The sequence below is a fragment of the Oncorhynchus masou genome, chromosome 22 (assembly GCF_036934945.1).
Source record: "Oncorhynchus masou masou isolate Uvic2021 chromosome 22, UVic_Omas_1.1, whole genome shotgun sequence".
In the NCBI taxonomy this organism is placed as follows: Eukaryota; Metazoa; Chordata; class Actinopteri; order Salmoniformes; family Salmonidae; genus Oncorhynchus; species Oncorhynchus masou.
The window spans coordinates 43915066-43938284 of NC_088233.1; the positions used below are offsets into that span (position 1 = coordinate 43915066).

The 23219-nt window shown below is 45.4% G+C and overlaps 1 protein-coding gene across 3 annotated transcripts in view; it reads right to left on the bottom strand.

Annotated features, from left to right (window-relative positions):
- Positions 1-22707, bottom strand: part of LOC135509554 (voltage-dependent calcium channel subunit alpha-2/delta-4-like) — an 81357-nt gene extending 58650 nt beyond the window's left edge. For all 3 annotated transcript variants that reach the window (XR_010450948.1, XM_064930303.1, XM_064930302.1), the window contains exons 1-7: positions 21575-22707; positions 15903-15984; positions 14089-14205; positions 13818-13877; positions 13386-13548; positions 12983-13114; positions 12653-12713 (exon numbers count right to left, since the gene is read on the bottom strand). Coding sequence is in view for 2 of the 3 variants with exons in the window: in XM_064930303.1 (XP_064786375.1) it covers positions 12653-12713; positions 12983-13114; positions 13386-13548; positions 13818-13877; positions 14089-14205; positions 15903-15984; positions 21575-22692 (1733 nt within the window). In the remaining variant the exon portion in view is untranslated. The remainder of the gene's footprint in view (positions 1-12652; positions 12714-12982; positions 13115-13385; positions 13549-13817; positions 13878-14088; positions 14206-15902; positions 15985-21574) is intronic.
- Positions 22708-23219: the final 512 nt, after the last annotated feature.

The window sequence follows — 23219 nt, forward strand, 5'->3', positions numbered from 1 at the left end:
AAAAGGGGTTAAATATGTGTAGTATGTACATCTCCTAGATTTAGGACAGACACTTCAAACCTTTTTGGACTGTCCATTTGGCTATTTATGAATGTGCTAGTCAATGTGTTTCTATGGGTTTTAGTATTAAAGGTCAAAATCAATATTTTATCAAATATAAACTATATGTATAATTTTTATGCCTAAAGGGCATAGAAATTCTTAATTCTTAATAAATTAGCTATATGATCCATAGTATGACCATCTTACAAAAATATAATGTCAACTTATTCCCCCCGAAAAAGGTATTACAGACAAAATACCAATTAGTGAACAAAATATCAGAATTGGGCTGGTTGTCAAAACGCAGCCATGGAGATTATTTTTATATAAATAAAGATTTGCTTAAGTGCCAAAATGCAGCATTTTGACATGTCCTTCCGTGCACCCTCTGTGACTTTTAGGAAGTTTTCAACCCATTTGATCCCAACATCTCTCCAAGTTTTTACCATCATTGTCATGCCCTATGACCTCCAAAAGTATTTGGACAGTGACACGTTTTGTTTGATTGTCTCTGTACTCCAGTACTTTAGGTTTGAAATGATAAAATGACTATGAGGTTAATGTTCAGATTGTCAGCTTTAAATTGAAGGTATTTTCATCCATATCGGATGAACTGTTTAGAAATTACAGCACTTTTTGTTCATTGTCTCCCCATTTTAGGGGACTAAAAGAATTGGGACAAATTCAATTACAGTGGTTCCTCCTTTAAAAGTTGTGCCTTTATATATACAGTGCCTTCAGAAAGTATTCAGACCCCTTAACTTTTTCCACATTTTGTTATGTTACAGCCTTATTCTAAAATTGACTAAATACATTTTTTCCCTCATCAAGCGACACACAATACCCCATAATGACAAAGCAGACCCTTTGCTATGACACTTGAAATTGAGCTCAGGTGCATCCTGTTTTCATTGACCATCCTTGAGATGTTTCTATAACTTGATTGGAGTCCATCTGTGGCAAATTCAATTCACCACAGGTCTAGGAGACCCCAAGGCCCAACAGAAGTGATAGGGGACTAATGCTCGCCTCCGCTTGAGACAGTAAATCAATATACATGTACAATAATCCAATAATACATGGCCAAATCCCAGGACCTACCACATTAGAGCAATACATCCATGGCACTATATATTCTCTTTCCTCTGGCTAAGTAAAGTAAGGTAGTATGAATGCTGTAGTGACTCAATTTGCTGTAGTGACTCAATTTAACATTTTTTTTAAGTAGCAAAAAGTAAATAAATGATGCAACTAAACCAGAATAAAACTTGTGTATAGATTTCACATAAACTTATAGAAATACATGGAAAAACAACACGCTACACCTTTGTACAAGAATATGTCAGTAATGAGCTGCACTGTGAAGATTTTTTTTTTGCATTTTCCAGTAAACTAATGGCAAATTGTCATTTCTTAACTGGAAACACTTGCTGCCACTAGCAATCTTGCCAGTAGCATACTGTGCCAAAACTGACTCCTCTGTTGACAACCTGCACATCAATTGCTAATTGGCAGCATACTTGTAACAGCTGCAGCCTATCAGAAAATTGCAGGCTTGCCTTTTCAGCTACAGAATGTCATCCCATTTAATGTGTTCTGTTCATAAAGACTAAAGGGAAACTTCACCGTCAGACACTATTTGGAGTGTTTTTCCAGTATCCCTTCATAATTATGAATGATGAGAGGGTTTTACAATATAAACTCAGGAAAAAAAGAAACGTCCTCTCACTGTCAGCTTTGTTCATTTTCAGCAAACTTAACATGTGTAAATATTTGTATGAATTTAACAAGATTCAACAACTGAGACATAAACTGAACAAGTACCACAGATATGTGACTAACAGAAATGGAATCATGTGTCCCTGAACAAAGGGGGGTCAAAACCAAAAGTAACAGTCAGTATCTGGTGTGGCCACCAGCTGCATTAAGTGCTGCAGTGCATCTCCTCCTCATGGACTGCCCCAGATTTGCCAGTTCTTGCTGTGAGATGTTACCCCACTATTCCACCAAGGCACCTGCAAGTTCCCAGACATTTCTGGGGGAATGGCCCTAGCCCTCACCCTCTGATCCAACAGGTCCCAGACATGCTCAATGGGATTGAGATCCGGGCTATTCTCTGGCCTTGGCAGAACACTGACATTCTGGTCTTGCAGGAAATCACGCACAGATCGAGCAGTATGGCTGGTGGCATTGTCATGCTGGAGGGTCATGACAGGATAAGCCTGCAGGAAGGTTGTCACATGAGGAAGGAGGATGTCTTCCCTGTAACATTGAGATGGTTGAGATTGCCTGCAATGACAACAAGCTCAGTCCGATGATGCTGTGACACACCGCCCCAGACCATGACGGACCCTCCACCTCCAAATCGATCCCGCTCCAGAGTATAGGCCTCGGTGTAATGCTAATTTCTTCGACGATAAACGTGAATCTGACCATCACCCCTGGTGAGACAGAACCGTGACTCGTCAGAGAAGAGCACTTTTTGCCAGTCTTGTTTGGCCCAGCGACGGTGGGTTTGTGCCCATATGCAAGGTTGTTGCTGGTGATGTCTGGTGAGGACCTGCCTTACAACAGGCCTACAAGCCCTCAGTCCAGCTTCTCTCAGCCCATTGAGGACAGTCTGAGCACTGATGGAGGGATTGTGCGTTCCTAGTGTAACTCGGGCAGTTGTTGTTGCCATCCTGGTCCTGTCCAACAGGTGTGATGTTCCGATGTACTGATCCAGTGCAGGTGTTGTTACACGTGGTCTGCCACTGCGATGACCATCAGCTGTCCGTCCTGTCTCTCTGTAGCGCTGTCTTAGGCGTCTCACAGTACGGACATTACAATTTATTTCCCTGACCACATCTGCAGTCCTCATGAATCCTTGCAGTATGCGTAAGGCACGTTTACACAGATGAGCAGGGACGCTGGGCATCTTTCTTTTGGTGTTTTTCAGAGTCAATAGAAAGGCCTCATTAGTGTCCTAAGTTTTCATAACTGTGACCTTAATTGCCTACAGTAAGCCTGTTACTGTCTTAACGACTGGTCCACAGGTGCATGTTCATTAACTGTTTATTGTTCATTGAACAAGCATGGGAAACAGTGTTTAAACCCCTTTACAATGAAGAGCTGTGCAGTTTTGGGATTTTTTACAAATGATCTTTGAAAGACAGGGTCCTGAAAAAGGGACATTTATTTTTTTGCTGAGTTTTAATGTACTTTTAATCTGTCTATTTGCATATTTCAAGATATGGCATATGAGGGTGCGGTGAAAGATCCAATGGGTTGTCAATAATTTTGAACAAACATTTGCTTGAAAACTGTAACTCAAATAACCCTCCATCGTTAAGTCAGTGGATGAATCAAAAGGATTATTTTCTAAATATAGAAAAATGTGGGCTACAGAGAGAAGCAGAATAGTGCAATTTGAAGCTATATGGCATGAAGTACTGCAAGCACAGGTGATGTGCAGGGTATGAGAAATTAGAAAGTTTTATTGTGAGATGGCAGGATGGTGGGATCATGTGGGTCTGAGCAATTGTGAGGTCATTAATGTTTGTTGGAATTTGTGTCTGTAAATGTTGAGTTGTCTATTGTTTTTGGCTGTGTATTTTTTTGTGTAGTACAAAAAGTTCAAAAAATGTAATAATACAATTATGCGCTATAGCTGTCTATGATGAGTCATGTTTTGTAGCAATTATTGTGGTCTTTGTGTTTCGTCAATTGCGAGATCATGCTAGCAGCGAGTAGATATGGTCTTCCTTGTTCAATAGAGGCATTGGACTTGTCTCAACAATGTTCCTATCTGCCAGGACACTGCACTTTATGTTTCACAATATGGATCACTCCTATAGATTGGTATCCCTCCGCCGCGGAGGGGAGGGGCACAGTGTGCGGGGGGGGCACAGTGTGCGGGGGAGCAACAACCTGTCAACCATCCCCGCCATAGGGACGTGCCTGGGGAACCCAGTCGCCAGAGGAGAAGCGGGCCATTGCAGGACCCCTAACACACCTTCCCCGGCCTCGGCCACTTCTCCCAAAGTGGGAGGAGGGTGAGGAGTCCCCCTGAGTGTTGTCCATAATGCTCGAGGGATACCGACCTTCAGGGGCTTTCATGTCACCACGGAGGCCAACCTCCTGAAGAAAACCCTGAGGCCAGCCCCCTCACACCTGGACAAGGGTGCCATCCGCAGGATGGCTAGGTGGGTTCTACTCCACTTATTTTGTGGTCCCAAAAGAGATGGAGGGTTTCGAGCGATTCTGGACCTCCGCAACCTAAATGGGTAGTTGAAGGTACTGAGTTTCCACATGCTGTCCCCAGACCACATGTTGCAGGCCGTACACAGGGACCAGTGGTTTGTGACGCTGGACCTGAGGGATGCATAAGTTCCTGTTCACACAGCTCATTGGCAGTACCTCCGATTCGCTTTCAAAGGGACGGCTTACGAATTCATGATTCTTCCCCTCCTTGGCCTCTCCTTGGCACCCCGCACACAAAGAGCGATGGACGCTGTACTGGGACCTCTCAAGTCCCGAGGATTATTGATTCTCAATTACCTGGACGATTGGCTGATTTGTGCCCCGACCAGGACCCAGGTCCTATCAGACAGAGACATGATTCTGACCCACATCGGCAGGCTGTGCATTACTGTTAAATGACAAGAAGAGTCATCTGACGCCCACCCAGAGGGTGGCCTTCATTGGCATGGAACTGGACTCAGTCCTCGTGTGAGCACGCCTGCCCGCCAGAAGGGTTCAGGAGATCTTATCCTGTCTCGACCTCTTTTGGCAGGGGCGGGTGTTATCCGCCCTGACCTGTCAATGCCTGTTAGATTTGCTGACGGCGGCCTCGTTGTTGATTCCCCTAGGTCCGCTCCATCTCCAGCCTCTTCAATGGTGGTTCAACTCCCACCGGCTGCACCCGAAGCGCAAGCTGCGGGTCACCTGCCCAGTTCCTCAGGGCATTGTTGAGGTGGCGCTGTCACTCCTTTCTCTCAGGTGAGGTGGAAATGCTGAGGATGTGCCACTGGGAGCTGGACAGCACAGACGCCTCCCAGATCGGTGGGGGATGTGACCAAGAGCAGGTCGGCCAGTGGCTGATGGCTACCCCCCTTGGAGTGGAAGGCACATCAATACACTAGAGCTCCGAGCTGTACTGCCGGCTCTGCGGTCTTTCCTTCCGCAACTGAAGGGAAGACATGTCCTGGTGAGGACGGAGAACACCACAGTGGTGGCTTACGTCAACCATCAGGGTGGACTGAGGTCCCACCGCCTCCATCTTATGGCACGGGAGCTCCTTCTCTGGACTCAGGGATGACTAGCGTCTCTACGTGCAGCGCACGTACCTGACATCCTGAATGTCGCAGCAGATATGCTCCCGAGGGAGGGCCCGCCACCTTGGGACTGGAACCTACATCCTCAGTACAGCATCTGTGGGACAAGTTCGGGCGGGCGCAGGTGGACCTGTTTGCCTCCCTGGACAATGCACACTGCCCTCTGTGGAACTCCACGTCGGAGCCACCAGGGCCTCTGGGCTTGGATGCTCTGGCTAACGATTGGCCAGGGCTGGAGCTTTATGCATTCCTTCCTCTTCCCCTGATCCAGGCCTTGCGAGACAGGATCAGGAGTATCGTCTGCTGCTTGTGGCCCCATACTGGTCCAGATGACCCTGGTTCAGCCTTAACCTATCCCTGTTGTCTGGGACACCTTGGCAACGGCCCATGAGACCCTATCTGCTGTCTCAGGCTGGGGGAACTCTATGGCATCCGAGACCACACAGCCTCAGTCTGTGGGCTTGGCTGCTGAACGGCACCAAAGGTCCATGTTAGGACTACAGGAGGGCTTAATGAACACTATTCAGAGCGCAATGTCACCGGCCACAACAGCGGCATACCAGTTGTTCTGGCGGTTGTTTTGTTCTTGGTGCACTGGTATTGAGGTTGTGCCCGAGTCATGCTGGGTGCACCTTGTCCTCCAATACCTGCAGTCTCAATTCGACGAGGGTTTGGCAGCCTCTACACTGAGAGGATATTATATCTGCCTGCTATGTGGGGTGGATGGACAGGCCAGTGGGGTGCCATCCCTTGGTCTCCAGGTTTATGAAGGGGGTTCATCGCCTGCGTCCAGCTAGGACCCGCTCAATGGTGAGCTGGGATCTGGATGTGGTCTTGGCAGCTTTGGCAAAGCCACCTTTCAAACCGTTGGAATCTGCCTCCCTGAATCACCTCTCTATGAAGGTGGCTTTCTTGGTTGCGGTTACTTCCATGAAGAGGGTGGGTGAGCTCCATGCTCTAGTAGTTTACAGGTTCACAGAAGCTTGCTAAATAATTAGCTACAATGGCTGCTTCTGATGATTCCTCTTTCCAAGAAGAGCTGGAGGAACAAAACATATTTTTATGTTCTTTTACATAGTAACATATAGCCCTATTTATTTGAGCCGCTATACACTTAAGAGGAGTTGAGACCACAACAAAAATAATTTTTTGTCATTAGTTTTATTCTTTCTCTCACAGACAATACCGTTTGATAAAAAGAAGTTGACTCTCAAGAGGCAATGTGAAAGGTCCCATAACAGCAATCTCTCTTTGTATAAAAGTGACTCCGAACTCACGGCACTACCCAAACACACTATATGCAAGTATTCCTTTTGTAGAACTGTTGTATTTATTATAAGCGTTAGTAGTATATTTTTCTGATGCTGTATATATGTCATACATTGCCATAACTGTTCCTGGATCCTGCTGTGTAAACAACCGGGTCTCCAGAAAAAATATAAGCCATGTCTACTTATTTGCTATATTGACAGACTAATCTATTTTTATTGAAACATGTTTACTTGCCAACAAAGTTTAAATGAAACACCAACTCCCTGCATTATTTGTTTTAGCAGTCAGACTGAAGCTAGTTTATTTTGGCACACTTCACATGTGACATTTCACAACTAAAATGATGTGAAAACATTTTAAAAAATACATATTTTTTAAAGACATCACGTATAACATTTCACACGTGAAATGTGCTTTTGGAGCACTTCACATTTGATCAAATGTGCAATTCCATGTGTTATCACTGTTAAGCTAAAATATTTCCCGAACTGGGATTTTAACACACAACCGCTGGATTTGAGGTACGCTAATCCTTCTGCTCTTTCACATAGTTTGTAGCATTCCCCTAAACATTCCTTACCTACAATACATCTCTGTAGTGCCATCTGCAATTTAATTGACTTATATCAGCAATTGAGGGTTTTCTGTATAGTTCAGTAATGTTGATTAATGTTGATAAATTATTACGTTTTAATGTTACTGCTGAATCAATATGATAAATATAGTTGTTTTTCTTACGTCTATTTTTAGCAAAGAAATTTACTTTGAAGTCCCAAGTGTAGGAATACAGGTGAAATACATTACTGACATAGACATGATGGCGTAGCAGGAAGATCATAATGCAGTGAACCAAGAGGTTATGAGTTAAAATCCCAGATAAAAACATGTTGAATCATAATAATTACTGTATAAATAAACATACACTGTCACGGCTTTCGTTGTGGAAAGGAGGAGCGGACCAAAATGCAGCGTTGTTGTGATTCATTTTATTTAATAAGGAAACTATACACGATGAAACTAACAAAGTAAGAAACGTACAAAAACCGAAAACAGCCCTATCTGGTGCAAAACACAGAGACAGTGTCAGGATTTGGCCAGGGTTGTTCCGGGTTTTGGTCAGTAGATGTCCCCATTGTGCTTTTTGTCCCTATGTTTTTTCCCTTGATCCCCATTATTATTTGCACCTGTGTCTCGTTTTCCCTGATTGTATTTAAACCCTTTGTTTCCCTCAGTTCTGTGCTCTGTGTTTGTATGTTAGCACCCTGCCCTAGTGTTCTGTGTACTCTTGTCGATTCCGGGTGAAGTTCTTGTGGTATTCTGTTTTTTGTTTTTGTTTATTTTTTGGTGAGTTTCTTTTGAGGTCTTTTTGTGTTTTTCCTACCACCTTTTGGATTTGCCATTTTTTTTGCATTTTAGGATTTTTTCTTTATTAAATACACCGTCTTAAGTACTGCTGTGTCTGCCTCATCTTCTGGGTTCTGCTGTCTAAGTTGGTTAAGTGACTGTTTCTCCAGACCCAGGTTCAGACAGACAGGAACAATCACCCACAAACACACAGTGAAACCCAGGCTACCTAAATATGGTTCCCAATCAGAGACAATGACGAACGCCTGCCTCTGATTGAGAACCATATCAGGCCAGACATAGAAATAGACAAACAAGACATCCAATATAGAATGCCCACTCAGATCACACCCTGACCAACCAAAACATAGAAACATACAAATAAACTATGGTCGGGGTGTGACAGTACCCCCCTCAAGGTGCGGACTCCGGCCGCAAAACCTGAACCTATCGGGGAGGGTCTGGGTGGGTATCTGTCCGCGGTGGCGGCTCCGGTACTGGACGTGGCCCCCACTTCACCGTAGTCCTCCCCCACCTTGTCCGCTTCCGTGACCTCCTAGCCACGTCAACCCTGCTAAATAAAACGTGACAGAGGGGCAGCTCGGGACAGAGGGGCAGCTCGTGACAGAGGGGCTCCTCAGACTCCGGCAGCAGCGCCGGACAGGCGGGAGACTCCGGCAGCAGCGCCGGACAGGCGGGAGACTCCGGCAGCAGCGCCGGACAGGCGGGAAACTCCGGCAGCAGCGCGGACAGGCGAGAGACTCCGGCAGCAGCGGAGAGGAGGAAGGCTCTGGCAGATTCTGGCTGACTGGCGGATCTGGAAGAGTCTGGCGGATCTGGAAGAGTCTGGTTGACTGGCGGATCTGGAAGAGTCTGGCGGATCTGGAAGAGTCTGGTTGACTGGCGGATCTGGAAGAGTCTGGTTGACTGGCAGATCTGGAAGAGTCTGGTTGACTGGCAGATCTGGAAGAGTCTGGTTGACTGGCAGATCTGGAAGAGTCTGGTTGACTGGCAGATCTGGAAGAGTTTGGCTGACTGGCGGATCTGGAAGAGTCTGGCTGACTGGCAGATCTGGAAGAGTCTGGCAGATTGGCGGATCTGGAGGAGTCTGGCTGACTGGCAGATCTGGAAGAGTATGGCTGACTGGCGGATCCTGACAGACTGACGGCTCTGGCTGCTCCATGCTGACTGGCAGCTCTGGCTGCTTCATGCTGACTGGCGGCTCTGGCTGCTCCATGCTGATTGGTGACTCTGGCTGCTCCATGGAGGTTGGCAGCTCTGGCGGCTTCTTGCAGACTGGCAGCTCTGGCTGCTCATGCAGACTGGCATCTCTGGCAGCTCCTTGCAGACTGGCAGCTCCTTGCAGACTGACATCTCCTTGCAGACTGACAGCTCCTTGCAGACTGGCAACTCTGGCTGCTCCATGCAGACTGACAGCTCTGGCTGCTTCATGCAGCCTGGCAGCTCTGGCTGCTCCATGCAGGCTGGCAGCTCTGGCTGCGCTAAACAGGCAGGAGACTCCATCAGCGCAGGAGAGGAGGAAGGCTCTGGCTGCGGTAAACAGGCTGGAGACTCCAGCAGCGCTGTAGAGGAGAAAGGCTCCGGCAGCGCTGGAGAGGCGAGAGGCTCCGGCAGCGCAGGAGAGGAGGAAGGCTCGGAGGTGGCACTGGATATACCGGACCGTGCAGGCGCACTGGAGCTCTTGAGCACCGAGCCTGCCCAACCTTACCTGGCTCAATGCCAACACTAGCCCGGCCAATACGAGGAGCTGGTATGTACCGCACCGGGCTATGCACCCGCACTGGAGACATGGTGCGCTCCACAGCATAACACAGTGCCTGCCCGGTCTCTTTAGCCCCCCGGTAAGCACAGGAAGTTTGCGCAGGTCTCCTACCTGGCGTAGCCCTACTCCCTGTGAGCCCTTCCCAAGAAATTTTTGGGGCTGAATCTTGGGCTTCCTTCCGCACCGCCGTGCTTGCTTCACCATCTCCATTCTCCTATAACCCTCTTTGCACTGCTCCAGTGAATCCCAGGCGGGCTCCGGCACTCTCCCTGGGTCGACCGCCCACCTGTCTATTTCCTCCCAAGTAGTGTAGTCCCGATATTGTTGCTCCTGCTGCCACTGTTGCTTCTCCTCATACCAGCGCCTCTCAGCTCTCTCCGCCTCCAGTTCTTCTTTGGGGCGGCGATATTCTCCAGGCTGATCCCAGGGTCCTTCTCCAAACAATTCATCCTCCCATGTCCATTCCTCCCTTTGTTGCTCCCGCCTGTTACCACGCCGCTTGGTCCTGTTGTGGTGGGTGATTCTGTCACGGCTTTCATTGTGGGAAGGAGGAGCGGACCAAAATGCAGCGTTGTTGTGATTAATTTTATTTAATAAGGAAACTATACACGATGAAACTAACAAAATAAGAAACGTACGAAAACCGGAAACAGCCCTATCTGGTGCAAAACACAGAGACAGGAACAATCACCCACAAACACACAGTGAAACCCAGGCTACCTAAATATGGTTCCCAATCAGAGACAATGACTAACACCTGCCTCTGATTGAGAACCATATCAGGCCAGACATAGAAATAGACAAACAAGACATCCAACATAGAATGCCCACTCAGATCACACCCTGACCAACCAAAACATAGAAACATACAAATAAACTATGGTCGGGGTGTGACATACACAATGTAGTCATGTACAGTGCATTCGGAAAGTATTCAGACCCCTTGACTTTTTCCACTTTTTGTTACGTTACAGCCTTATTCTAAAATGGATTTTAAAAAAGTAAAATACCTCATCAATCCACAATCAATACCCTGTAATGAAAGGCATAAACAGGTTTTTTGTTATTTTGGCAAATGTATAAAACATGACATAATGAAATAACACATTAACATAAGTACTGTGTTGATGCACCTTAGGCAGAGATTACAGCCTAGAGTCTTCTTGGGTATGAAGCTACAAGCTTGGCACACATGTATTTGGGGAGTATCTCCCACTCTTCTCTGCAGATCCACTCAAGCTCTGTCAACTTGGATGGGAAGCGTCACTGCAAAGCTATTTTCAGGTCTCTCCAGAGATGTTTGATTGGGTTCAAGTCTGGACTGGCTGGGCCACTGAGACTTGTCCCAAAGCCACTTCTGTGTTGTCTTGGCTGTGTGCTTAGGGTCATTGTCCTGTTGAAAGGTGAACATTCGCCCCAGTCTGAGGTCTTGAGTGCTCTAGAGCAGGATTTCATCAAGGATCTCTCTGTACTTTTCTCCGTTTATAATTCCCCCAATCCTGACTAGTCTCCCAGTCCCTGTCGCTGAAAAACATCCCCACAGCATGATGTTGCCATCAGCATGCTTTACCGTAGGGATGATGCTAGGTCTCTTCCAGATGTGACGCTTGGCAATGAGTTCAATCTTGGTTTCATCAGACCAGAGAATCTTGTTTCTTATGGTCTGAGTCCTTTAAGTGCCTGTTGGTAAACTCCAAGCGGGCTGTCATGTGCCTTTTATTAAGGAGTGACTTCGGTCTGGTCACTCTACCATAAAGATCTTATTGCTGGAGTGCTGCAGAGAAGGTTCTCCCATCTCCAGAGGAACTCTGGAGCTCTGTCAGAGTGACCATCGGATTCTTTGTCACCTCACTGACCAAGGCCCTTCTCTCCCGATTGCTCAGTTTGGCCGGGCGGCCAGCTCTAGGAAGAGTCTTGGTGTTTCCAAACTTCTTTCATTTACGAATGATGGAGGCCACTGTGTTCTTTGGGGACCTTCAATTCTGCGGAAATGTTTTGGTACCCTTACCTAGATCAGTGCCTTGACACAATCCTGTCTCGGCGCTCTACAGACAATTCCTTTGACCTCATGGCTTGTTTTTTTTTGCTCTGACATGCACTGTCAACTGTGGGACCTTACAGGTGTGTGCCTTTCCAAATCATGTCCAATCAATTGAATTTACTACAGGTGGACTCCAATCAATTTGTAGAAACATCTCAGGGATGATCAGTGGAAACATAATGCACCTGAGCTCAATTTTGAGTCTCATATTGTGTGCAGAATGATGAGGAGAGAAAAATGATTTAATACATGTTAGAAGAAGGCTGTAACGTAACAAAATGTGGAAAAAGTCAAGGAGTTTGAATCCTTTCTGAAAGCACTGTATGTCAAATATATAAGTTGGAAACACTATGTTTAAACCACTGTGTGTGTGTGTCACATCACATCAAATTTTTGTTTGCAGGGCATCACATGTGAAACTTCATATGAAATATCATCACAAGCATTTCAAAAACACATGGTTTCACATGTAAAATCCACGTGAAACTTCATGTAAAATTTCATCACACGTGAAGTGTTCCAGAAACACATGTTTTCACATGATTTCACATGTGAAAATCCACATGTGAAACTACCACTGTGAAATATCACATGTGAAATGTTCCAAAACCACATGGTTTCACATGACTTCACATGTGCAAAACAATAATGTTTTCACAATAATCACAATAATGTGATTTTCAACATGTGAAATCATGTGTTGTTTACGTAAGGGGAGTCTAAGGGTATAAGAGGTCACAGTATTAGTGTCTAACTCTTACTCTTACTCTTGTCACCTTGATACCTGTCCGTTTCCTACTCTGGTCAAGGTCAAGGCCACCCTAGACACTACTAAATGCAGAGATAGTAGCTTACCAGTTACGGTTCCTGCAGTCAAAAGCAGCCACACCATTTGAATCTGGAGTCCATTTGATACCTGTATAAATGATACGGTCACACAATCTCCACAGTCAGCAAACATCATGGCATCCATTTAAATTCTACAACACCACTGCAATTTACATCATTAGAGACTGTTGGCATGATTTATATACACTAGTATGTTTTTATGTTTTGCTGTGTTATCTTTTCTGAAATGTTCTATTCTAGATTTAAACATAATTCTGTGCTGATTTATGCTATCAGTTGTATGGAGCTGTGGGCGTATGACATCAGCATTGTGTGGGCATCTGCCTCGTCCTTTACCAGGGTAGATTCTGAAGAAACCCGAGGAGCTGCCAAAGTACTGCCAGGTGAGGGTGGGGTCTTTCTTGAAGTTGTTGGCGAACACGTCATTCAAAGCTTCCGACATGTAGATTCCATTGAGGATGTAGGGATCTTTACACAGGGGAGATAGAGAGAGCAGCAAATGAGTGAGATGGAAAGTGTAACATCACATATAGCAATACCTTTCACTTTAAAGGTGGACGACGCCACACCTAATCCAATGTTCTTACATGCTAATCTCTCGTTGAATTCAATGTGTGATTTATGTAAAACATATGTGTTATGTGCATATATAAATTACGATTTACATCCAAGGGCATCAAGTGAGGATTTGGATCCAAGGGCCTGCAAATGGCCTGTTTCAACTTCACCACACACACACCTTTGTTGTAGACATTGGTGGGGACCTGTACGTCACTCTGCATTGTGTTGACTGGGATGTTGTTGAAATGCTCATTCTCCTCCAGAGGAAACTCCCCACCCAGCTCTACGAAGTTACCATCGTCATCCATTGTGTTCACCAGCATGGAGTTATAGTAGTCAAACTGGAGAAGGAAGAAGCACGAGGTAGGTGGAAGAGTTACATTCAAATTCATCAAGTGTGATTGGAAGTCGAGTAAGTTAGCAGTGTATATTCTATCAGAAACGAACTTCTTCTCATGGCATTGTGTGTTTTTGTGGTCATCAACATGTGCATAATAGTTAGACAATTCATTATCTCTATTGTGGTACTGTAGAACAGCTTTCTGATACTCATAGTAGCATTACTTTGATAAATCTGAGACCTCACATTCCCACAGACAGAATGACAAACCTGTAGAGTTTTGTTGAACTCGTGGTACAAATCTGCATCCTCCGCAGACTCAGCTAACCGCTGAGGAGAAAATAAAGATATATTAATTTAAAGACGTTTTGCAAACCACAAGCCCAACCACAATACTCATGGTTAAAGTTCTGGGGGTGGCTACTCTCATATTGCAAAGAGTGTATAACAGCAGGGGACATCAACAGATGGACCAATGGCAAATTCTGGTCTGCGAGAGGATCTAACGTGTGCGTGGCTTGTATCTGACCTTTTTACTCACCTTAACGGACTTCATCTTGGACCCCAGCATTCTCTCTATGTCCTCTGAAAAGTCCCTCACTTGGGCTCTCCCATCGATGTCCACGATCTTGATAATGGACTCTACATCTCTGAATTTCTGAAAAGAACAAGGGAGATGTTCAACCACGTCTGTAAATTTGTCTGAATGTCATATTTGATCATCTGGTTTCGTTATTTGTACAGGAAATGAAATTCAGCTCCAATTGCAGCATTGCCATGCTAACGTGGCACGTATCATTCTCTCTTGGGCCTGATTGATTCAGAGAGCTAAGTGTGAGCCATTAGGTAAAGCCATTTGAAGACGAAACAGAGCTCTCTGACTTTACTTGTATCTTAATTACTCGATTAAGTCACTCACTAATCCTAATTAATCCAAGCAAGCCATATACCGAAGGGTGAAAGCGTCATACTGAATAGCTCTGTTGGGGAGAGAAGCTATTAGAGTAGTCATGACTGAATAGCTCTGTTGGGGAGATAATTCAGGTATGCTAGATACAGGTATTTTTCCTCTGGCAATTCACAGGGACAATGAGTACAAAATGGTCATCATAATGTCAGGAATATCACATATTGAGGTAGATTCAGTACGTAGCATAGACTACATCAGCATACCATATAATAGTAGTTTAAAATGTAAATTTAATTGTTATAACTAAGAGTAGAGACAAGTAAACAAACTAAATAGTAAAGACAAGATTGGGGCATGACCATCTGAAACAAGTACAGGAAGACACAACATCATGATTATCATTATGGTAAAGAGTTCCTGGTTCCTACATTATATTAGTGTGATCGCATTTGTAGCCTAGCTGCCCTGTACCATGTGTGTCTTTGTCTGCTGCCCTGGGCCACTAGCTGTGCCAAGTATCTCCCTTCCCTTGACTCCACTCCAGTCCACTCTACTCTACAAAAAATGAGGGTTCCTCAAGGGTTCTTTGGAAAAGGTGATGGTTTTATGTGGAACCATACCATACCTTTGATGGTTCGTTGTAGTTCAAGAAAGCATTCTTTCCTCTTTTAGTGATAATTAAAATGTAGGGACAGCAACTTTTTTTTGTTCAACGGTGAGTGAGAGTGTCATTACAGTTTATGTAATCTGTGGTGTTGTGCAATTGCATGGTATGTATGACTACGACCAGTGAGGCTGTCTTATGAAAGATGTATGGCCTTGTGTCTATTAAAAACAGTTGACTAAGTCTGTAGTTCTCAATTCTCTCCTCAGGGACCCCCAGCTGTGCCAGAGCTAGCACACCTGATTCAACTTGTTAATAAACACAATGAATCCACTGGCATTTTAAGAATATAATATGGTTACTAATCCAGACTAACTTTTGAGATTGAAAAATGTTCTTTATAGAACCATTCTCCATAAAGGTTCTATAAGGTTCTATAAAGAACCACGTATAAATAACCTTTTTGGGTGATACATAGAACCTTTTATTAATGGCTCTTTATATAACCGTAGGAAAAGGTTCTTTATAGCACCATACAGGTTCCATTTGGAACCTTCAGAAAAACAACATTCTGCTATGGTTACCAATCAAATAAGCCTTATTTGGAACTATGTAATTTAGAACCATTTGTTTTTAGTGTGTGGCGTTAGAAGAGAATATGGTGCTCCACATGAGATTATATATGTGATGAGACAAGGAAAGTATGGGGAAGATGGTGATCAGTGGGTTGAAATGGCAGAGAATATGTGTGGTAAGTGGAGCTGTTTCTGTCCTATGGTTGATGTTAATTCGGTCGCATTCCCGTATAGGGATCAAACCCCAAATAAAACCCACATTTTACCTTTTGCAGAATGTTAGCTCCCGAATATCTTGTGGTAGCCTCGCGTAGTTGCACTGAAAGGACATTTGCCCAATCTTGGACCCTGAGAGAGAGAGAGAGAGAGAGAGAGAGAGAGAGAGAGAGAGAGAGAGAGAGAGAGAGAGAGAGAGAGAGAGAGGTGATGGATAGTGAGGGATGATAGATAATCTATCATCCTGTCCATGACAGAATATAATCATCAAGATTTTGGCCTTGCTGTCTACATGACACTCAAAAACCAGACTGGACCCATGTGCCAAAAAAGACCATGAATATCACAACTGTAATGCCAAATTTGTTTAATCTGTCCATGGTTGATGTAGGTGCCCCTCAAGCACATGATTGGATTTTAAGCATAGCCGGGGGATGCTGAGAAATATGTTTTGCCCCCGCTACAGACGGCTACATCGGTCTGCTAATAGTAGTAAAGTAAAGGCCCAGTGCACTACTTCTGTTTTATTAATTTTCTATTCAGATTTTTCAGGGGGTGCTGCAGCACCCTAAGCACCCCTACTTCCCGCGGCTAGGATTTTAAGGCATCTATAGAACTCCCTTTTTATATGTCATCAGACAGACTACCAATGTGGTGTTGTATGGAAATCAAATGGAATGAGGCGTAATGCTATTTGTTTGCTCCTCCCGACCTCATTAAAAAGAATGACGCCGAGGGAGATGCCTGCCGTTTTACGATCCTGTAACCAATTGTGCTATTGTGTATGTTTTGTTGTGTTATTTGTAACTTGTTTTGTACATAATATTTCTGCCAACGTGTCTTATGACCGAAAAGAGCTTCTAGATATCAGGACAGTGATTACTCACCGCGTACTGGACTAGTACTTTTTCTTCAACGATTCGGACAGGAATGATTTACTTCAGACGCCCGACAAGGCCCTCAGCCCCGTCATTTGCAGGAGAAAGAGACAGAGGTATCGGGGACGAAGGTCCGGGTGCCTTGGAAGGATCCGACGCCGAGAGGGTAATCTACCTTTACCATCAGTCCTATTAGCCAACGCATAATCAATCGATAATGAAATAGACGAACTACAATCACGTATATCCTACCAACAGGTCATTGTAAACTGTAACATCTTATGTGTCCCCGAGTCGTGGCTGACATGAATAACATACAGCGTGTGGGTTTTAAGCTTTTTTGAGCAGGATAGAACAACGGCCTCTGGTAAGACAAGGGGTGGCTGTCTATATATGTTTGTAAACAACAGCTGGTGCACGAAATCTAAAAAAGTCTCAAGATTTTCTCACCTGAGGTAGAGTATCTCAAGATAGCTGTCGAACACACTATTTGCCAAGAGAGTTTTCAGATGTATTTTTGGTAGCTGTCTATATACCACCACAAACCGATGATGGCACTAAGCTCGAACTCAATGAGCTGTATACGGCCATAAGCAAACAGGAAAATACTCATTCAGAGGTGGGGCTCCTAGTGTACGGGGACTTTAATGCAGGGAAACTCAAATCCATTTTACCTCATTTCTACCAGCATGTTAAATGTGCAACTAGAGGGAAAAAACTCTAGACCACCTTCACTCCACACACAGAGATGCGTACAAAGCACTCCCTCGCCCTCCATTTGGCAAATCTGACCATAATTCTATCCCCTCGGCTTACAAGCAAAAACTAAAGCAGGAAGCACCAGTGACTCGGTCAGTAAGAAATTGGTCAGACGAAGCAGATGCTAAGCTACAGGACTGTTTTACTAGCACAGACTGGAATATGTCCTGTGATTCTTCCGATGGCATTGAGGAGTACACCACATCAGTCTCTGGCTTTATCAATAAGTGCATCGAGGACATCGTCCCCACAGTGACTGAACGTACATACCCCAACCAGAAGCCATGGATTACAGGCAACATCCACACTGAGCTAAAGGGTAGAGCTGCTGCTTTCAAGGAGCGGGACTCTAACCTGAAAGTTTATAAGAAATCCCGCTATGCCCTCCGATGAATAATCTAACAGGAAAAGTGTCAATAGAGGACTAATATTGAATTGTACAACACCGGCTCCGATGCTCGTTGTATGTGGCAGGGCTTGCAAACTATTACAGACTACAAAGAGAATCACAGCCGCGAGCTGCCCAGTGACACGAGCCTATCATACAAGCTAAATTACTTCTATGCTCGCTTCGAGGCAAGTTTAACTGAAGTATACATGAGAGCATCAGCTGTTCTGGATGACTGTGTGATCACGTTCTCCGTAGCCGATGTGAGTAAGACTTTCGAAACAGGTCAACATTCACAAGGCCGCGGGACCAGACGGATTACAAGGGCGTGTACTCCGAGCATGGCTTGACCAACTGGCAAGTGTAATCATTGACATTTTCAACCTGAGTTTGTAATACCAACAGGTTTCAAGCAGACCACCATAGTCCCTTTTCCCAAGAACACTAAGGTAACCTGCCTAAATTACTACCAACCCATAGTACTCACATCTGTAGCCATGAAGTGCTTTGAAAGGCTGGTCATGGCTCACATCAACACCATTATCCCAGAAACCCTAGAGCCACTGCAATTTGCATACCGCTCCAACGGATCTACAGATGATGCAATCTCTATTGCACTCAACACTTCTATTTCCCACCTGGACAAAAGGAACACCTATGTGGGAATGCTATTCATTGACTACAGCTCAGCGTTCAACACCATATTGCCCTCAACTCTCAACACTAAGCTAAGAACCCTGAGACTAAACACCTCCCTCTGCAACTGGATCCTGGACTTCCTGATGGGCCACCCCCAGGTGGTAAGGGTACGTAACAATGCATCCACCAACTGTTTGTTTGGTAAGTTAGTCAAGTGGCCAGCTAGGCCGAATTAGACCTTGATTAGACCCCCATTGATTTTCTAGTCAGTCTCGCACAGATATCATATTAAAATATCATATTAAAATGTGACGAATTGCACAGATTTAACACGAAAACTAAAAATGTGCATGAAATTAGTTTCCCTCATGGCAAAATGTGTAGAACTGCACAAAAGGAACTCTAAAACTGTGGCCCCTCATGATGAGTTCCGGTTTCTTGTGACACCCACCTCCATCAAAGTTGCCCATCCCTGATTTAGTGTGGCATTGTGTTAAAAAAAGATGTAAGAGCTTAGGAACTCAATTGGTGAAGTCCATAGGATCGAAAATGGATGAATGCAACAAACATGTCTCTGTCACTATCAAATATAGTCATGCGTGGTAGCTCTACAATTTACTCAAAAGGCAATGCACTCTGGGAAATAGTGTCTATTTGGGTCCACAGACTCCACACTTTTGGTGTTGATTTAAGACGGTTAATTATTTATTTTATTACACTTGAGAATTTGCTGTGTAAGCGTCCAACTTGCTGTTTGCATTGTTTACAATTGGCTTTTGAATTACAGTTTTTTCAAGTATCATAAAATAAATGTTCAGTGTCATGTCGAAGAGCCATACAGTAGTTGAGCGTCACAACATATTTATACTTATCTGTACAAAATATCATTGGTTAATTGGTTTCACTTGATTATATACACCTGGGTTCATGGACATTGAGAAGAATGGACATTTACCGAATGTTCAGATAGAAATGTATTGTGTAATTCAAATATGGCTGTCAGCTAGATTGGAATAGTATATGAGATTGTGTGTGCTCTATTCATTATATTTCTATCATCAACATGCAGTTCCAGATACAGCCCTGCCATTAGTTGAAGTAACTTCCTGTGATCTGGACTAAAATATTTTTAAAGGTTTTAGCTTTCTCAGATCTGTATTAATATAGTTTTGAAAAGTAGTCACTTTCTGAGATCTGTTTTCAAATAGTTGGAGTCACCCTCCAAAGTAACTGTTGGTTCCCCCGGGAAAAATAGTTACTTTCCGCAAAGCACAGTTAAAACTACCGTTCAAATCAAATCAAATCCAGGTCTGCAGTGATAACACCTTGGATCAGACTACCACAGTCCCGCTGAGGCTTCAGGCAGTGATGGACCCAGTGTGGTACAAGTGAACATGCAGGTCTGCTCACAGGAGGTTCCTCTGACAACACACTCCGGTCTGCATGACCATCTGTCTACCAATGTGGTGTGATACCCCTGGCTATTGGCCCGGCCCAAATGGGTGAGGGCAGAGTCCTGCAAAATAACAGTGGTCAATCGATCATACGACCGGCACTTTGGACCACTTCCTGCCACTGGCAGTGACTGAACTGACCACTGCTTACTGGGAATTGGCAGCCTATGGGAGAAATGCTTCTTGGTAAAAAAAACTAACTTGGTTGGCAAAACCGGTTGCAAGGATGTCATTATGGAGTCTTTCGTTTCATCATGGTCAGATTTATTACTAGTTTCAAAAGCAAGACAATGACGTCCTATGCCAAATGTTGCCTGTTAGTGGGTCAAGTATATTTGATCTATAACACACTGGCTTAAAAACCAGTGGAACTGCCAGCAATAAGCTGTTGGCAACTTTGAAGAGCGAGACAGCTTTGGGTCAATCAATATGATATTCGGCCTGACTCAAGGATTTAAATGTATGTAAGCTCAGGAGAATATCCAGTTTGTCCAACGCCAGCCCTGTATTAGCCTACAAAATCTAATCTACAGAAACACAGACAAGCGCAGAACAGCCAGCACTCCCCATTGTGCCTTGGGGAAACTGCAATGCATTGTCCCAAAGACATGGGATGAAGCAAAATGTAATGTAGTAAACCACGTGACAAACACTCCGTCACATCAGCACACTGAGTGACCCGATGACGATGTTTGTTCTCTTCCAGCAAAAGTAAAATGGTGGCTGAATTCCCACAAGTTGAGAAAATCTGGATTTTGAAAGCAAGGGGGGGGGAAAAAATCCTGGCTTTGACACCGGATGATGAATCACATCACATCAAATCATGTTGTGGAACTGGCCTGGCTGACCGCTGGCACTGTCCCCTAATATGGTGGGATGAGAGATGAATGTGAACACAGGGCCAGACGGGCTGACAAGCAGAGTGCAGAGTGTGGGACTCGAGCGTGATTAATCTCCCTGGCTCATGGGACCTTTTTAGGTGCTGTGATTTTGGTGACAGTTGGATGGGGTTCAATTATAGCGGAGGGAGTGAAGCGGAGGCAGAGGAGAGAGGAATCAGGGTCAATGTGTAATCAGGCCTTGAAACAAACCGAACAGCAGCTGACTGCAGATAAACAACAATAACCAGCCAGTCAGTCAGACAGACCGTATTGGAATAGAGGTTCAACCTAGAAATCCTCCTGCTTATATGCCTTTTAGCAGACACTTTTGTCCCCCTACTATAAATGGCTAGATTCGGCTGGTCAGAAAATGTGCTTCCTCAAAATGTTTCCAAGTGCAACAATTACATTTGTTAGAAGGGTACAGTAAAAGTCAATCTCAGGGTGACAAGTTGCTGATAAAACTGTGGAGACTCATCAACATCAAAGGCCAACTGGAAGATTGCTACATATCACACAGTGCTGGACCAACAGGGAATGATATATTTGAGATAGTACAGTAAGAATACCACTGCATCAAGTGATAGATTTAGCCCCCTTGTGCCTCCACATCTGAGGTGTAGCTGACACACAAAGCCTCAGTAGCCTGTATGAATAGAAACTTTAAAGGAGAGACTGTTGGAGGTGAGCAGTACAACATGATGGCACTAAGGGGCTACTCACGTCTCAGGTGGTATCTTCATCTGAGCGTGAGCAGTGAAGCAGAACCAGCTGAAACACAGGATCCACAGGCCCAGCCTCAGCCCCGCTGGAGTCCCTCTGGGTCCCAGCCTGTTCGTTACTCCACCTGGCTTGGCCCTGGGTCCTAGTCCCATCCTGTAAGGGTCCACTGTGTCAGCCCTGGGTCCTAGTCCCATCCCGTAAGGGTCCACTGTGTCAGCCCTGGGTCCTAGTCCCATCCCGTAAGGGTCCACTGTGTCAGCCCTGGGTCCTAGTTTCATCCTGCCTGGGTCCACTGTGTCAGCCCTGGGTCCTAGTTTCATCCTGCCTGGGTCCACTGTGTCAGCCTTGGGTCCTAGTCCCATCCTGCCTGGGCCCACTGTGTCAGCCCTGGGTCCTAGTCCCATCCTACCTGGGCCCACTGTGTCATCCCTGGGTCCTAGTCCCATCCTACCTGGGTCCACTGTGTCAGCCCTGGGTCCTAGTCCCATCCTACCTGGGCCCACTGTGTCAGCCCTGGGTCCTAGTCCCATCCTACCTGGGCCCACTGTGTCAGCCCTGGGTCCTAGTCTCATCCTACCTGGGCCCACTGTGTCAGCCCTGGGTCCTAGTCCCATCCTGCCTGGGCCCATTGTGTCAGCCCTGGGTAGTAGTCCCATCCTGTAAGGGTCCACTGCGTTAGCCCTGGGTAGTAGTCCCATCCTGTAAGGGTCCACTGCGTTAGCCCTGGGTAGTAGTCCCATCCTGTAAGGTTCCACTGCGTTAGCCCTGGGTAGTAGTCCCATCCTGTAAGGGTCCACTGCGTTAGCCCTGGGTAGTAGTCCCATCCTGTAAGGGTCCACTGCGTCAGCCCTGGGTAGTAGTCCCATCCTGTAAGGGTCCACTGTGTTAGCCCTGGGTAGTAGTCCCATCCTGTAAGGTTCCACTGCGTCAGCCCTGGGTAGTAGTCCCATCCTGTAAGGTTCCACTGCGTCAGCCCTGGGTAGTAGTCCCATCCTGTAAGGTTCCACTGCGTCAGCCCTGGGTAGTAGTCCCATCCTGTAAGGTTCCACTGCGTCAGCCCTGGGTAGTAGTCCCATCCTGTAAGGTTCCACTGCGTCAGCCCTGGGTAGTAGTCCCATCCTGCCTGGTCCCACTGTGTCAGCCCTGGGTCCTAGTCCCATCCTGCCTGGTCCCACTGTGTCGCCTGAGGAAGACATCTGTACCGGTGGTATATATGACTCCTCTCCAATGTCTCAGTCAGCACACAACAAAACAACGACAACGTACCTCAGCATCAGCAAGCCTCAGGAAAGTGTCGAGGAACATCCCAATGAGTCTGTGGGGGAACATCCCAATGAGTCTGTGGGGGAAAGTGTTCTCATGTCGGCTAAAGGAAGTGGAAGCCCCATGACGTCATTTTTGACTGTGTTGAATATGTGAACTGGAATACTGTCCTCCTCTGAGTCCGTAAATACCCGCAGTCGGGATTCTGTCATCCCCCAAGTCTTTCTCGTTATCTTCTCATTCTCTCAAAACCACAGGCCAACCTCTCCTTTTTCCAATCCCAAAGCACTACAGCATTCTCCTGTTGGTGTTAGAAGTGTTGCCTTCTAGTGTTAGAAGTTGACAAGCTCAAAACACTCCAACATGACACAATGAAGAGGCA